Source organism: Belonocnema kinseyi, chromosome 6, assembly GCF_010883055.1.
Source record: "Belonocnema kinseyi isolate 2016_QV_RU_SX_M_011 chromosome 6, B_treatae_v1, whole genome shotgun sequence".
NCBI classification, from domain to species: domain Eukaryota; kingdom Metazoa; phylum Arthropoda; class Insecta; order Hymenoptera; family Cynipidae; genus Belonocnema; species Belonocnema kinseyi.
This window is the reverse complement of record NC_046662.1, coordinates 15,539,928-15,555,979: the sequence shown is the minus strand read 5'-3', so window position 1 is coordinate 15,555,979 and position 16,052 is coordinate 15,539,928. Positions and strand designations below refer to the sequence as shown.

Below are 16,052 nucleotides of genomic sequence, written 5' to 3'. Positions count from 1 at the left end.
TTTAATTTTAAACTAAAGAGATACATTTTAAACCAAATATGAATTAGTTGATTTCCAACGAAATAGTTACATTTGTAACAAAAGACATGAATATTCAACAAAAATTTATTTTATACAGAATTTCCAGAGCAATAAACCCTTATTTAAAGAGAAATTTCTCTTTTGTTGAAAATTCATATTTTGGTTTAAAAATTTTAACTTTTTTGTTAGAAATTAATCTTTTTCGATTGAGGATTCAACTTTTTTCTTAAAAATTCACCTTCATTATGAATGTTATTGCTTTTGATTTATAACTAAAATCTTTTTTGATTGTAATATCAACTATTAAATTTTTCGTTGAGAATTCATTTTTTTTCTTCTGGTAGAAAATTAATCAATTTGGTTGAAAGTTAACTTATTTTTAAATTTCAGCTTTGTAGTTGGTTCTGAACCAATCTATTTAGATTATTACATATTTCAAATAGAAAAAGAGACAATAACAAATTTTAATATATTTCTAAAATTTCTAATATTCAATACATTTTATTACCAAAATTCTAATCAAAAGATTTCTTTTAAGAAATTAAGGATAAAATATTTAGACTCAATTATAAGCACTCTTATAATATTAATAAGCCAACGAATCATGAATTTATTGAAATCTATATTTTTTCATAAATAATTTAATGCAAAATGAGAATGAAAAAGATTCACAATTAAAAACCAAACATCCAGACTACTTCACTTTCCGGCTTATTAGCAACAAAAAAAATGAAAAAAGAGGGAGAAAAAAGGTTTTCAACTCGAAACAAAAGGCGGGAATCTGGTTCCCTAATTCGATGGGTAAAGGCATGCTCATGGGTATCATGGTTAAAGGTATGAACTCGTTCCTTTCTTTTAGTTCCTTCGTCATCCACCCACTACTTTACCTTCGCTATACTCTCCCACTCTACATCTTTATTTTTTCATCTTTACTTCTTTTTTTCCCGTTATTAAATGTACCCAAGTATGTATAAAACTGACAATGTATGCACACATACAGTCGTATAAAATAACGTCTGTGTGTGCATATTTAAATGAATGAATATAGGTCTTTTAGAGCACCCACACAGACTAAATATATGTAAAAGTGTGCGAGAAAGGTATATGAAGATGAAGGTATCCGAGGGGGCCGACACAGGTGCGGCTGGCCGCAGAACGGCGACGTAATGCTCGGTGTCTCGCGAGGAAAGGAGCTGCACGTTTCCTTTTCCACCTCTTGTCACCCTCCGCTCCTGCAAGTCTCGATTGCCTGATAAGAAACTTCATCTTCAAATTTTTCCATTTTTTTACCAACTTTATAAATCTGGACCAATAAAGTCTAGTTGCAAGGTCTATAAGATATTTCAGGAACCAGAAAGAAAGAATAAAGAATTCTCATGAAACTTTAACAGTGAGAAGTGATTTAGTGAATTGATTCCAGAAGAAAGTCAATTGGGATGGGTCACAAATCGATGGTTCGATCAGTGTGCTAAAGGAGGTTTAAAAATAAGGATTTCTTCACGGTTCTAATTATATTCAAGGTAAGTCAAGAATTTAAATTACTTTATTTGATGGAGCATTGTGTGTGATTCGAATTTATCACTGTTGTTATATACAAATTGTTATATTGTTAAAATTTGTTATATAAAAATGGGATTTGATTGAAAAAAAAGTAATGCATTTCGTATAGAATATTTATTATCACTGCAATGTATGGACTTTTGAAATTATAGATGGTGTAATATAATATAACAACCTGTTGCTGTGTTGCTATAGCTGGCTGCGGTGATTCATTTTTAGAAAATCAAATGCACAGCTATGTACAATTTTGTATATTTAAATATATTTCTATGAGAACAAGTTTTATTCTGAAATTCCTTTATAAAGGCTATTTATTTCAGACTATTTCAATATTTGAAGCAATGCCAAAGTTTTATAATTCCGAGTTTTATCAATCTTCTTTACTATTTATGGATACATTTTTTCATCGTGGCAATATTAAGATTTCCTTTTTTTAATTTAAAAAATTAAAAAAGGTACTGGAAACTAAAAATATTTTTATTTTTTACAGGAATCTACAGATGAATACAATAAATTACCAACATAAAATTTTGCATATTTTGTACATTACTGTATTTTATTGCAGTTTTGATTTCCTACAAGAATTTATAAAAAATGTGGAACTACAAGAATATACTCGAATTTACAAGTTTTCTCGTCAAAAAGTTGTTCTTTTTCTACCTAGGATGACAAATATTTAGAATATTGCAATAACCCTGGTTGAAAACAATTTTACTAGAAAATAAAACATTCCAAAACTGTAATTTTATGATAAACTTGTACTTTTTTATTAAGAAATGTGCTCAATATTACTAAACAATAAAGTTAAATACAAATAAACTCATTTTTTCTTGTATTTTCTTGTAGAAAATCAAAAAAAATTAACAATAAAGTATTAGTTTCCATAATTCAAAACTTTATATAACTTTTACAGTAGCTCAACAAATGTAAATTTTAGATTGAAACTTTATAAACTATTTTTAATTTTTAAATAATTTCAAATTAATAATTAGATAATAATGTTTCAATTCAAAATATTCCATTTTTAACCATTTAATTAAGGAAATTTCAATTAAGGGAGACTTTTTATAATATTTAGTAATATTTTACGTTTTATTTAAAATAAGCAATCATAAATCAAATATTAAAAACTATACAATTTAAACTGATTTATTTTATTATTCTATTTAACCACTTTTTAATATCTAAGTAAAATTATTATTGAATTTTGATGCATAAATAACAATTGAGTAATTGTCAATTTGGGAAAAAATTGAGTTTAGAAATATTTTAAAGCCAATTTGGATTAATGATAATTCAACAATTACTGATTTAAAATTAAACAAGTAAGTTTTAAAAATATATAAAAGATTTGGAAACATTCAAAAATAATTTTAAACGTGAAAAGATTTCAAAACATTTAAAGCACATTGTCGATTTTTGAAATTTTCCAGCAGAAAGTAATAAGCTTTTTAAAAAATTTGGATAAAAATTCCTAGAAAAGCTAAAAATATTGTTTGTTTGAAAAATTATCTAAATACTTATATCTAGTAAGATTTCCAAAATTTTCAAAATAGAATCTGAATGATTTTAAGGTAGTTTTTTTACTTTTACTAAATTAAAAAAAAAATCTTTCGAGTTTCACAATAATAACATTATAATTAGATTCCTGGAACATTTTTAAAGGATTTTCTTGAAAACACATTCATAATAGAATTTTTAAAAAGATTTAAAAACAAATTTTAAAGTATAAATTAATTTTTCTACTTTAAAATTGCTTAAAATAATATCATTTCTAGCAATTTGCCAAAATTTTATAAATCCAAAAAATAATTTATAATTGTATTTATATTATAGGTTTATGAATTCATATTTTTTAGTTAAAACTTATTATTATTATTATTTGGTACATGAAGTAATTATTTTGTTGAAAATATAAATTTTTCTTTAAAAAATCATCTTATTTTATCGAAAATTCTACTATTTTTTCGAACATTTGTCTTTTTGGATAGAAAATACATTTATTCATAGAAATGTAATCTTTTTAGTTAAAAATAAACGTTTTTGTTAAAAATTCGTCAAAATATTGTTAAAAAATAAATTTTTGGTAGAAGATTTATCAATCCAGTCAAATATTAACTTCATTTGTTAAAAATTTGATTATGATTCGGTTAAAAATTAATCTTTTTAAATTAAAAATTCAACTATTTAGTTGAGAATTCGTCTTTTTCAATGAATTTCGACGGTTTATGATTCAAAAATAAAATATTAAAATTAATTTTTTCCAAATTAAAAATTAAGCTATTTAATTTTTAGTTCGAAATTCAACTATTTGGTTGAAAATTTGTCTTTTTGGGTAAAGTTCAATGGTTTTTTATTTAAAATTAATTTTTTTTTAAGTTTAAATATAAAACTTCGAATTTTTCGCTTCAAATTCATAATTTTGGTTGGAAATTCAACTATTTGGATGAGAATTCGTTTTTCTTTTGGGTAAAAAATTAATTTATTGTACGGAAAATTTAACTGCCCTATTTTTTGTTAAAAATTGATATTTTTGGCCAAAAAATCAACTATTTTTTAGCATACTTATTTGTTTAATAGAAAATGCGTCCCTATTTAAACTGAGAAAAGCTATTTTTTGTTACAAGCAAACTAATTATATTATTTGCTTATAAATGCAATACTTTAGCAAATAATTCAACAATTTTGTTAAAAATTACCTATTCTTCTTAATAATTCATATATTTTGCTTGAATATTCAACTGTTTTGTAGCAAATTGATCTTTTTGGCTTATAAACTCAATACTTTAGCAGAGAATTAAACTATTTTATTGAAATTTAAAAATTCATATTTTTACGTTAAAAATTTATTTTTATTATTTAAAAATTAAATTTTTTTGTGAAAAGTAATATTTAAGGCTTGAAAATTCAACTGTTTTGTGGGAAATTCTACTTTTTGGCATATAAGTTCAACTATATGATTATAAATGATTATTATTTTATTGACAATTCAATTATTTTGTTAAAAATTTAACTATTTTCATTAGAAATTCAACTGTTTGATTAAAAATTAAAATTTTTAATTAAAATGCATACTTTCGAGTTGACAATTTAATTGTTTTTCACATTTTTTTAATAAACGTTCAACAATCTAGTTAAACATTTATATTTTTTGGTTCAAAGTGCAACTGCTTTCGTTGTAAATTAATTTGTTTTGTAGAAAATTAATATTTTTGGCTTGAAAATTTAATTTTTTTGTAGAAAACTTTCATTTTTTATTTGAAAATAGAATTGTTTTGTAGAAAATTAGTTTTTGTTGTGGTTAAGAATTCAATTAATTTGTTCAAGATTAAGCTATTTTTGTTGAAAATTCAACTATATTTTCTGGTAGAAAATTCAACTGCTTTGTAGGAAATTAGTTTTTTAGCTTATATATTCAATAATTTCCTAGTAAATCAACTTTTTTTCTTGAAAATTCAATTTTTTTTTAGAAAATTCCTTTTTTGTGTTTAAATCTCCAATTATTTTTTGGGAAACACAACTATTTGGTAAAAATTACATCCTTCTTGTGGAAAATGGTCTATAAAAAATAACCCTATTTTCCATGTTATGAGAGAATTTTGGTCTATCAAGTCTGTTATCCGACTATCTTCTGAATTAAGAAAAATGTAATTTTTAATTTTATTTCAAATTTAAATACTGATTCTCTTTCTTAAAACAAATATCAATTACTTGAATGCAGATTTCCAGTATAAAATTCATTTGGCTTGGGATTTCATCAAATCATATTCTGCTATTGTTTCAAATTTCATGTTTTTTTCCAACATTATATATTCTCAAATTATCTTCTTTGTATGATGAGAATGCAGTCACAACAATTTTTCTTTAATTTAATTTATTTACAAAAACTTTCTGCGATATTTTTTTGAAATATTTAAATCAGCACTGAAGCTGAATAAAAGTTTAAATGTTTTAAAAGAGCCGAAAAAGTATTAAATGTATTGTTTATCAGAAATTCTGCGTTTTTAATCAACATAACAGGAAATATAAAAAGAAAAAGGAAAGTTGCTAAAAGTCTATCGAAATTGAATCAATTACATAAGAAGGTCAAACACAGTTAATAAACCAAATTATATTAATTCTCTAATACTATTAGAAATCTTAATAAGAAAAATTCGATAAAAAAAAGTTGGATTATAGAATTTAAATTGAAGTCGCAGTACCCTAAGAGCTTTAATTAAACATCTTTGAATAAGATATCTACTAATGGATCTACTTGATTTGTTAGTATGAATAATTTTATAGAAATTTAAATCAATAATTTAGAATCTAATATAAAATTTCGCTTCTAATTTTTTTTGTTAAATTAAATTAATCTGTATTTTTAGATTAGTGATAATTTACCACAAGGCTGTGATACTCTTAGGCTAGTCAACTAATGACATCATATGTGAGAGGATGCTAAACGAGTCTGTTTTTAAAATCTATTCCGTGCTACAGTTAAACTCGTATATTTTCTTTATTATTTATGCAAAAACTTTTTTCTCGTAGGAATATTAAAACCAAGGTTAATTTTGAAATCGATATTGATTGATGAAAAGAAAAAAAATGATTAAGTTTTTATCTTATTCAACCTTTTAACTTTTTTAAATAAGGAAGACTTTATTTAATATTTACCAATATTTTACTTTTTATTTTAAATGAGCAATTATAAATGAAATGTAAGAACTAAACAATTTTAAATTGAATAGCTGTAAATAGAAAGCCTTGAATTGTTCTATTTAATAAATTTTTAATATCCAAGTGAAGTTATTGTATTTATCAATTTGGAAAAATTTGAGTTAGTTTCAGAGATATTTACAAGTTTTTGAGAAGATTTAAACTTAATTTCAATCTGGAAGAAATAAAAAATTGGTATCATAACCCCTAAAAAAACTAACATTAATTTTCTTAATTAATTTGAAAATAATATTTCATAAGATTTCCAAAATTCTCAAAAAAGGATCTGGATCATTTTAAGATAGTTTTTTTTTTAATTTTACAGGATTTTCAAAAAACTGAACAAAATTCCTCGTCCAAGATAATAAAAGTATTATTAGATTCCCGGAAAAGTGCTTATGATTTTTTTGAAAACAAAATCTTTTAATTTTCATAACAAATTTTAATGTACTAATTAATGTTTCTACTTTAAAATTACTTAAAATGATGTAATTTAAAAAATTATATTATTTTAAGCTACTTTAATCTAGAAATATTCGTTTATAAATTACATTTTTTTGGAAATTTAAAAAAATATTCTTTTAAAAATCTGCTAATTTGTTTTTTAATTTTGCAGCGATCTAATGCAAATTTCGTTATTATATTGAAACTCGAATCTTTGCTATAATTTCTTGAAAATCCTGCAACTAAAAAATTATTTTAAAATCTTCCACATTCTTTTTTTAATATGTAAATTTTTCTAACCTTTCAAGATGCTTAAAAAGCTTCTGAATTTTTTTTTTGATCTTTAAAAATCTAAAATTTGTTTTAAATGTTTTGAAATCTTTTCAAAGCATTAATATATATCTCAAACTTCCTTGAATTTTCTCAAAATTATTAATACTTCACTTCTTATTTATTGATCAAAATAAATTTTTTTAAATCTTTTTAAATATTCTCTTAAAATGAATTTTGAACCATTCAAAATTATTTAAAATTGTTCGAAATGTTTAAAAATCCACATTTAGTTTTTAATTTTTTTGAAATCTTTTCGAAACTTCTACTTTTTCCAAAGTGATAGTTTTTTAATTGTTATTTTTGAAGTAAAATTCAATTGTTTCATTTTTTAAATAATATTTATTATTCACAATACAAATATTTAATATTTGTATTAATTTGCAGCTATTTATTGTTATTTAGAATTATTTTGAAAGATTTTAAAAACTTTCAAAACTAATTGTATTTCATTGTATTTTTCTTACATTTCTGTACAAAAAAGTGCGTGTTTTGATTAAAGTTGTAGAAATGTTTTATTTTCTTGTAAAAAATGTTTCCAAAGAGAGTAAAGCGAGAATTTATTTGAAGGGAGTCGATCTTCAAAATTTGTGACTCATAGCTAAAGTGAAGTTCCTAAACCGGTTTTCTTAAGTCCCCATAGTCATAGTGCATAATATGCATTGTGGATCGAGGACGAATGTAGTTTAGGAAATTCTTCCATGAATTTTTAATTTTTTAGAAATAGTTGAATTTTAGACTAAAAAATATCAATTTTCAACGAAAACGTAGCATTCGTTGGAATTTTCAACCAAAAAAGGATCAATTTTAAAACAAAAATAAATAAGTTAGATTTTCTGTAGAAAAGATTCAGTTTAAAATAAAAAACATGAATTTTTAACAAAATAGTTAAATTTTAAACTAAAAAAAGTAACTTTCAAATTAAATTACGAATATTCAACCAAAGAGAAATTTTTTTAACAAAAATGATGAATTCTCAACCACAAAACTGAATTTTTAACAAACTAGTTCAACTTTCAAACGAATAATAAGATTTTTAATTAATAAATATTTATACAACAACAACAAAATAATTTCCCACAAAAGAGTTGAATTTTCAAACAGAGATGAATTCTCAAGTAAAATTAATAATCTTTAATTAAACAAAATGAATTTGGACCTAATAGTTGAATTTTCAACTAAAATTTTTCAATTTTTAAACAAAAATGGAATAAGTAAATTTTAATTTAAAATAATTAATTTTTCACGAAAAAAAAAATTAAAGCAAATGGTTACAGTTTTAACTATATTAAGAGATTAATTATTTTAATATAATTTGATGAATCTTCAACAAAGGAAATAAATTTTCAACTAAAAAATATAAACTGTTAACTCAGAAAGATTATTTTTCCACTAAATTGAAATAGTTGAACTTTCAGATAAAACAAACAACGTGCAACTAAACAAGGGATACAATTTTTAAAAAAGCTGGTTAAACTTTTGTCCAAAAAGATGAATTAAAAAAAAAGAAAAATGTCAGCTAAAATTGAAATAGTTTAAATTTGAGCTAAAGAAAGCAATTTAAAAAAAAAGAATTTTAATATAAATAATTCAATTTATCAAGTAAAGGAAGAGATGAATACAAAAAATTAATCTTAAACAAGAAAATAAATGTTCAACCAAATAGTTGAATTTTCAACAAAAATTTTTTGTTAAGAAGGGTTCAACTTTCAACCAAGTAATGTAATTTTGGAAACTTAAAAAATTCTAGCCAAATAATTGGTTCTTCAATTAAACAAAATAAATTTTATATGAAAAATGATATAGTTGAATTTTCAGTTTAAAGAAATTAAGTTTCAACTAAAAACAAATTTTAAACAAAGTAGTTAAATTTTTAACAAAAAAAATAGTTTCGAATAAGAGGGATCATTTTCCAAATAAGTAGTATATTTTTTAACCAAATAAAATCATGGATCTTAATAAAAGAAAATAAATGTTAACCAAACAGTTAAATTTTCAACCAAATAATAGGTTTTCAACCAAAAAGATTAATTTTCACCCAAGTGATTGAATTTTAAAGTAAAAGGATCAATTTTCATTGAAAACGTTATTTTTTTAAATGAGGAAAATAATTTTACAACTAAAACTTACATAGTATATTGTTAGTTAATTAAATTGAATTATTTTTTAACCAAATTAATTAATTAATTTTTAACCAAAAAAGAAACCAATTTTTAGCAAAATACAGTAAAACTCTTCTATAGCGCCGATTTTGGGGCTGACGGTGGGTGGAAAGTAACTCATTATAGCACGCTCCTCTTTTGTTAATTCACACCTGAGTGCTCGTCTGAGTGACAATCGTAGACACCGCGCACCTCCTGTTACGCCAACCAGCGGCGTGGCGTCAATTTTCGGAAGGGCTATAGAAGGCAGGGCTATTGAAGGATTTCACTGTAGTTATAATATTAAATGAAAAATATTAATTTTTAACTGAAAATGGGATGGTTAAATTTTCAGTTAAATAAATTAATTAAAAAAAAATTCCAACAAAATATTTAAATTTTTAACCAAATTAGGAGATGATTTTCAAAAAAATTAAAAATCTTCAACGAAGAAAATGAATTTTTGACTAAAAATATCAATTTTCAACCGAATAGTAGCATTTTTAACTGAAAAAGATAAATTTGCAAACAAAAGTGGAATATTTAAATTTTTACTTAAAAATGTAATTTTTTACTGAAAAAATGATTAACAATGCCCTTACAATTTCAACAAAGTAGTTAAATTCTCAAAAACAAAATATTAATTTTTAGTTAAAGTTCAACTTTCAATCAAGTTAACAAAAAAGGAACGGTTAAATTGTCAGTAAAAAATTAATGTTCAACACAAAAAAAGGATTTTCAACAAAGAAGATTAATTTTCAGCAGTGACCAAATTATTTTTTTACCATAAGAAAACGAATATTCAACTCTAGAAATTGGTTTTTATTTTCTTTTTAAACGTGTATTTTTAGACAGTCATACAAGCTGGCATGTACTGTGATTACAGTACTTTAATAAAATATCCTGAATGTTAATTAATTCCCAAAATGGATAAACATTTCCTGAAACAGGAGAAAATTCTTCACTAAAATTGTAATTTCTTTAATTGCAGATTAAAGATGAGATACATCAGCATAATTATTGGTCTAGTATCATTGAGCCTCGCACAAGATGCCAATGAGTGTGATAAAAATTGGCACAATTTGGAAACTGAGGAGTCTTCCAAATTAAGTTGTGGTCCAGTTTTTCAAAATCGGTGCCACTGCGAAAGAGCGTGTTTTGAACGAGAACACAAATATATAGTCAACTGTACAAATTCTGAGTTTCTTAATACGGAACCCTTATCGCATCTTCCCAACAAGACACAAGTAAGATTAATAAAATAATTAATAATTAACTTTTGTAAAGCACTTGAAATTTGAATTGGCCAACAAGGATTCAATAACACGTGTCAAAATGAAATTATAATCATTTTTTTTTAAATTTCCATTTTCAAATATTTCGACGCTTCTAATCCATACCGCTCCATGTTACTATACAACGATCAAACGCGATGGAGAGATATACACAAAAGGGTGGTCGAAAAATGAATGGCAAAATGTTTTTGCATGCTAGAGGGCAACGACACCCCCTCCCATTTTATTCAAAATCCGAAAAAAGAAATTTCCTAATTTTTATCTTTTTATTTTAACAGGTTTGTATTTTAACAGGACTTGAAGTCTCCCATGTACCTGAAAACTACCCATAAAACCAAAAATGCCAATTCTTTATGAAATCGACCTTTTAAACACTGTATTCTCGTCTTTTTTTAGTTAAAATTATTAATATATTAATATAATATTGGAATTTGTTTAAATTTCTTTTTCGAAAATGCGTTTCACCCCCTAAAACTGATTACTATTATTCTAGTATAATATTTATTAACATTGGTTTATTAATTTTTTATTATTTAAACAAATGATATTTAAACAAGTGGAATATTTAATAACATTGTTTCATTAATTTTTTATCGTTCAAAAAAATGGAATTTGTTTAAATGATTTTTGTTTAATTTGTTTTTTCCCTAGAAATTCTAATCATTTCGTTTCGATTTTTTTTTAATAAAAATTATCACTGTAAGTCTAGTGGAATTTTTATCAGTAATAATTAATTACTGATTAATAATTAAGTTAATAATAATTAATTTATCAGTAATGTTTAAGTGATAATGTTTATAAAAAAAATTTTTAATAAAATTATTCAGCAATGTTAATATTAAAAACCTTATTAATTTTTAATAAAACAAAATTATATTAAACATATTCCATTTGTTTAAAGAATTGAACCTTAATGAACTAATGTTAATCAATATTCCACTAGAATAATAGTAATAAGTTTTAGGGAGAAAACAAATTTTCGAAAAAATATTTAAACAAATTCCATTTGTTTAATTAATTAAAAATTAATTAACCAATGATAATAAATATTCCACTAGACCAATATTAAGAATTTTAGATAAAAAAAGATGAGAATACAGTGTTCTATTAGTCTATTTTTTTTATTAAAAATTAATAATATTTCTTCAGTGGAATATTTATCAACATTGTTTGATTAATTTTATTAAAAAAATTTTTTTAACAAAAATGATTACTTAAATATTGATGATAAATTAATTATTATTAAATTAATTATTAATCAGTAATTAATTATTTCTGATAAATATTCCACTAGGCCCAAAGTAATAATTTTTATTTTAAAAAAATCGAAATGAAATTATTTAAACAAATTCCATTTATTTAAATAATTGAAAATGAATGAACTAATGTTAATAAATATTCCACTAGGCCAATAGTAATCATTTTTAAGGAAAAAACGAGTTTTCAAAAAGAATTATTTAAACAAATTCCATTTTTTTTCGGATTTGAAATGAAATTGGGGGAATCGTTGCCCTCTAAAAAAAAACGTTTTTGAGCCACCCTAATACAGAACCTAAACGTGACATAGCGCGGTACACCGCCTAAACGAGGCGTGGAACGGTATGGAATTAGACGTCGATACGATATTAATGGATCTTTTATGGGAATGTCCATTAATTACGAAAGGATTATTTTTGAAATGTTAGCCCCCCCCCTCCCCGATTCCTACGTAATATTTTATATATTCACTAAAGATACGTGGGCGTCCGCATGAAAAGGGCCAAGGCTGATTCTATTTTCGCAGATATTTAGAGTTTTCTCAGTTGAAGTCAAAAATTTTATTTTTGATTTTGAGTGGGGGATGATCCTGGGACCTACAATAAATTTATTGGGATTATACTCATATCCAGAAAGTAATCCGGAGTAGGAATATTTCATGACTGAAGAAGAAATGTAACATGTGTTCTTATTTTCCAACTTCAAAAATGCCCCCGTGACTCGTATTTTAATTTAGAGGGTTATTTTGGACTAAAATGCCGGGAATTAATCCGGATTTATCGCAGACGCCTACATATATATTATATCAAGTATTTTCAAAGTAAAGGAGATTTTAAATGATTTGAATGATTTCGAGTGATTAGCAAGGATTTACATAGATTCCAAGGGACTTCAAGTTACAGCGAAACCCTTCAATAGCACTCCCTTCTATAGCAATCCGAGAATCGATGCCGCGCCACAGGTAGGTGTAAAGGTGCTGCGTGGGGTGCGCGGGGTCTGCGGTTTCCACTCAAGCGAGAAGTCAGGCGAAAACAAACAAAAGTGGAGCGGGCTATAATAAGTTAGTTCCCACCCACCGTCAGCCCCAAAATCGGCGCTATAGTTGAGTTTCACTGTATTTCAAGGAAATAGAAGTGTTTCAAATAATTACGAAGATGTTACAGAATTTAACGAGATCTCCAAAGCGTTTTAGGGATTTTATAAGAATACAAGCGATTTCTAGGATTACAAAAGTTGTAGGGTATTACAAAAGATTTTGAGGGATTTCAAGGTATTTTAAGAGATTTCTTAATGTTTCAAAACAATTTACGGGTTTTCGAAAGATATTAAAATATCTTAAGAAATACTAAAGTGTTACCATGAGTTTTCACGGATCACAGGGGATTTTAATTTGATTTTTAAAATTTTAAGAGATTTCACGAAATTCGGAAAGACTCCGACGGCTTAAAAAATATAAATGATATTTAAACGTTTTTCAAAGATTTGAAGTTATCTCGTAATATTTCGAAATATTTTACGGAATTTCAAGGATTTTAACCGATTTTGTGAGATTTTTAAGGGATTTCTTCAGATTTTAAGGATTTTTAAAGGGAATTTTGAAGATTACAAGCAATTTAAATGACTTCAAAAGATTTCAGGGAGTCTCAAAGAATTTTAAGAGACTTCCACAATTTTAATAGGATTTTAAGGAATTTGATGGCTTTAAGAAGATTTTAATAGATTTTTAAATATATTTTATAGGTTTGTAAAATGTTTTAAGGGATTTTAAGCGATTTGGAAATATTCCAACAGATTTCAAAGATTTCTAGAAATTTCAAAAAGGGTTTCAAAGATTTGAAGTTATCTCGTGATTCATGGATTTTCAGGGATTTTTATGGAATTTTGAAGATTTCAAGCGATTTTAAGGATTTCAAAAGATCTAACGGAATCTCCAACAATTTGAACGATTCTCCACCGTTTTTAAAGGATTTCAAGGGATTTGCAGGAAGCTCAATCATTTTAAAGTGATTTCAAGAAATTTTAAGAGATTTAAAAATATTTATTTCAACGGAATTTCAAAGGATTTCCAAATATTATAAAATATTTTAAGGGATTGCAAGGAATGTTTATGGCTTTTAAAAGACTTTAAAAGATTTTATGGGATTTTAAAAAAATGTTAAGGAATTTCAAGCGATTTTAAAGATTTCAAATGATTTTATGGAATCTCGAAGAGTTTTAACGATCTTCCATAGTTCTTAAATTATTTCGAGGGGTTCCAGAACGCTCAATCGTTTTAAAGGGATTTCAAGAGATTTTAAGGGATTTGAGATACAGTGAAACCCTTCAATAGCCCTCCCTTTTAAAGCCCTTCTGAGAATTAAGGTCGCGCCGCAGGTAGGTGTAACAGATAATACGCGGGGTGCGCAATGTCTCTGCGGTTGTCGCTCAGGCGAGCACTCAGGCGTGAACAAACAAAAGCGGAGCGGGCTATAATGAGTTAATTTCCACTTACCGTCACCCCCAAATACGGCGCTATTGAAGAGTTTCACTGTATTTATTTCAAAGGAGTTTCAAATGACTTTCAAATGATATAAACGAGTTAAAGTAATTTTTCAAGGAATTTTTATGGCTTTTAAAATATTTTTTGGATCTTAAAATATCTTAAGGTATTTCAAGCAATTTTAATGTTTTCAAAATATTTTACGGAATCTCGAAGAATTTGAACTATTTTTAACAGTTCTTAAACGATTTCGTGGGATTTCCAGGTAGCTCAATCGTTTTAAAGGGATTTCAAGAGATTTAGAAAGAATTCCACGGATTAAGAAAAAACTCAATAGATTTTGTAGAAGTTTTCAAGGTTTCATGAAAAATCCGTGTCATTTCGAAATATTTCACGGAATGTCAAGGATTCAAACCGTTTTTTAGACGTTTTAAGGGAGTTCTACGGATTTCATAGATTTTAAAGTGATTTTTATGGCATTTTGAAGATTTTCAACAGTTTTAAGAATTTCAAGACTTTAACGTAGTCTAAAAAAATTTAAGGAATTTAAAATTTAAGAGGACTCCACAATATTTGCAGAGATTTCTAAGAATTTTAAGGAATTGCAAATGATTCCAAAGTTTATCAACGGTTTTAGAGGATTTCGTAAGATTTCAAAAAATTAAACAGAATTTCAAAGGATTTCCGAATATTATGAAGGATTTTCATGGGTGTTAATGGATTTTAACATATTTTAAGGGTTCAAAACGGATCAAATAATATTTTGACATAATTCACGGAATTTAAAGGATTTCAATCGATTTTAAGAGATTTTAATGGATTTTCATGGATTTTAAAAATGTTTAGGTTGATTTTGAAGATCTTAAGCGAGTCAAGTAATTTAAAGTAATTTAAAGGATTTCAGAAGATTTCACGGAACCTCTAAGATTTTTCAGGATTTTCTACAGTTTTTAAGGGATTTCGGGGGATTTTTAGGGTTTTCAATAGGTTTAAAAGGACCTTGAAAAGATTTGCAAAGATTCCGAAGGATCTTCAGGGATTTCAAGAGACACTAAAATATATTTACAAATCTTATTAAAAAAATATTAAGGAATTTCAAGGAATTATTATGATTTTTAAAAGATTTTAATGGATTTTACAATATTTTAAGAGATTTCAAGAGATTCGGAAAGATTTTACGGTGTCGCAAAGAACTTTAAGGGATTTCCACAGTTTTAAAGTATTTCAAGTGATTTTAAAAGATAATATGTGATTTCAAAAATTTCAAAGTTTATCTACGGATTTAGTAAGATTTCAAAAAATTAAACGGTATTTTAAAGTATTTCTAAATCTTATAAGAATTTAAAGGAAGTTTGAGGAATTTGTGTGGCTATTTAAAATTTTGTATTGATTTTAAAATATTTTAAGTGATTTCAAGAGATTTGGCAAGATTCCCCTGGATCAAAATAAAGAATTGAATGAATTTTAAAGGGATTCCAAAAGATTTTAAAGGATTTAATGAGATTTCAAAATATTTCAAAGTTTATCCACGGATTTCAAAGGATTTCATAAGATATCAAAAGATTGCCCCACTTTTTAAAGAATTTTAGAATATTGTATTAAATTTAAATGGATTTCAAGGTATTTCCATGACTATTAAAAAATTTTAATGGATTTTAAGCATTTTCAAGAGTTTTTTAAGGATTTTATGAGATTTGAAATTTTACCCGTGGATTTAAGAGGATTTTGAAAGATTTGAAAAGATCAAACCGAATCTAAAAGTATTTCCAAATATCGTAAGAATTTTAAGGAAGTTCGAGAAAATTGTATGACTATGAAAAAATTGGA

The 16,052-nt window shown here is 25.2% G+C and overlaps 1 protein-coding gene across 1 annotated transcript in view; it reads left to right on the top strand.

Annotated features, from left to right (window-relative positions):
* The first annotated feature begins 1,186 nt into the window (after window positions 1-1,186).
* Window positions 1,187-16,052, top strand: part of LOC117174403 — a 77,193-nt gene continuing 62,327 nt past the window's right edge. The window contains exons 1-2 of the mRNA XM_033363497.1: window positions 1,187-1,541; window positions 10,186-10,441. Coding sequence (XP_033219388.1) covers window positions 10,193-10,441 — 249 coding nt within the window. The 5' untranslated portion in view covers window positions 1,187-1,541; window positions 10,186-10,192. The remainder of the gene's footprint in view (window positions 1,542-10,185; window positions 10,442-16,052) is intronic.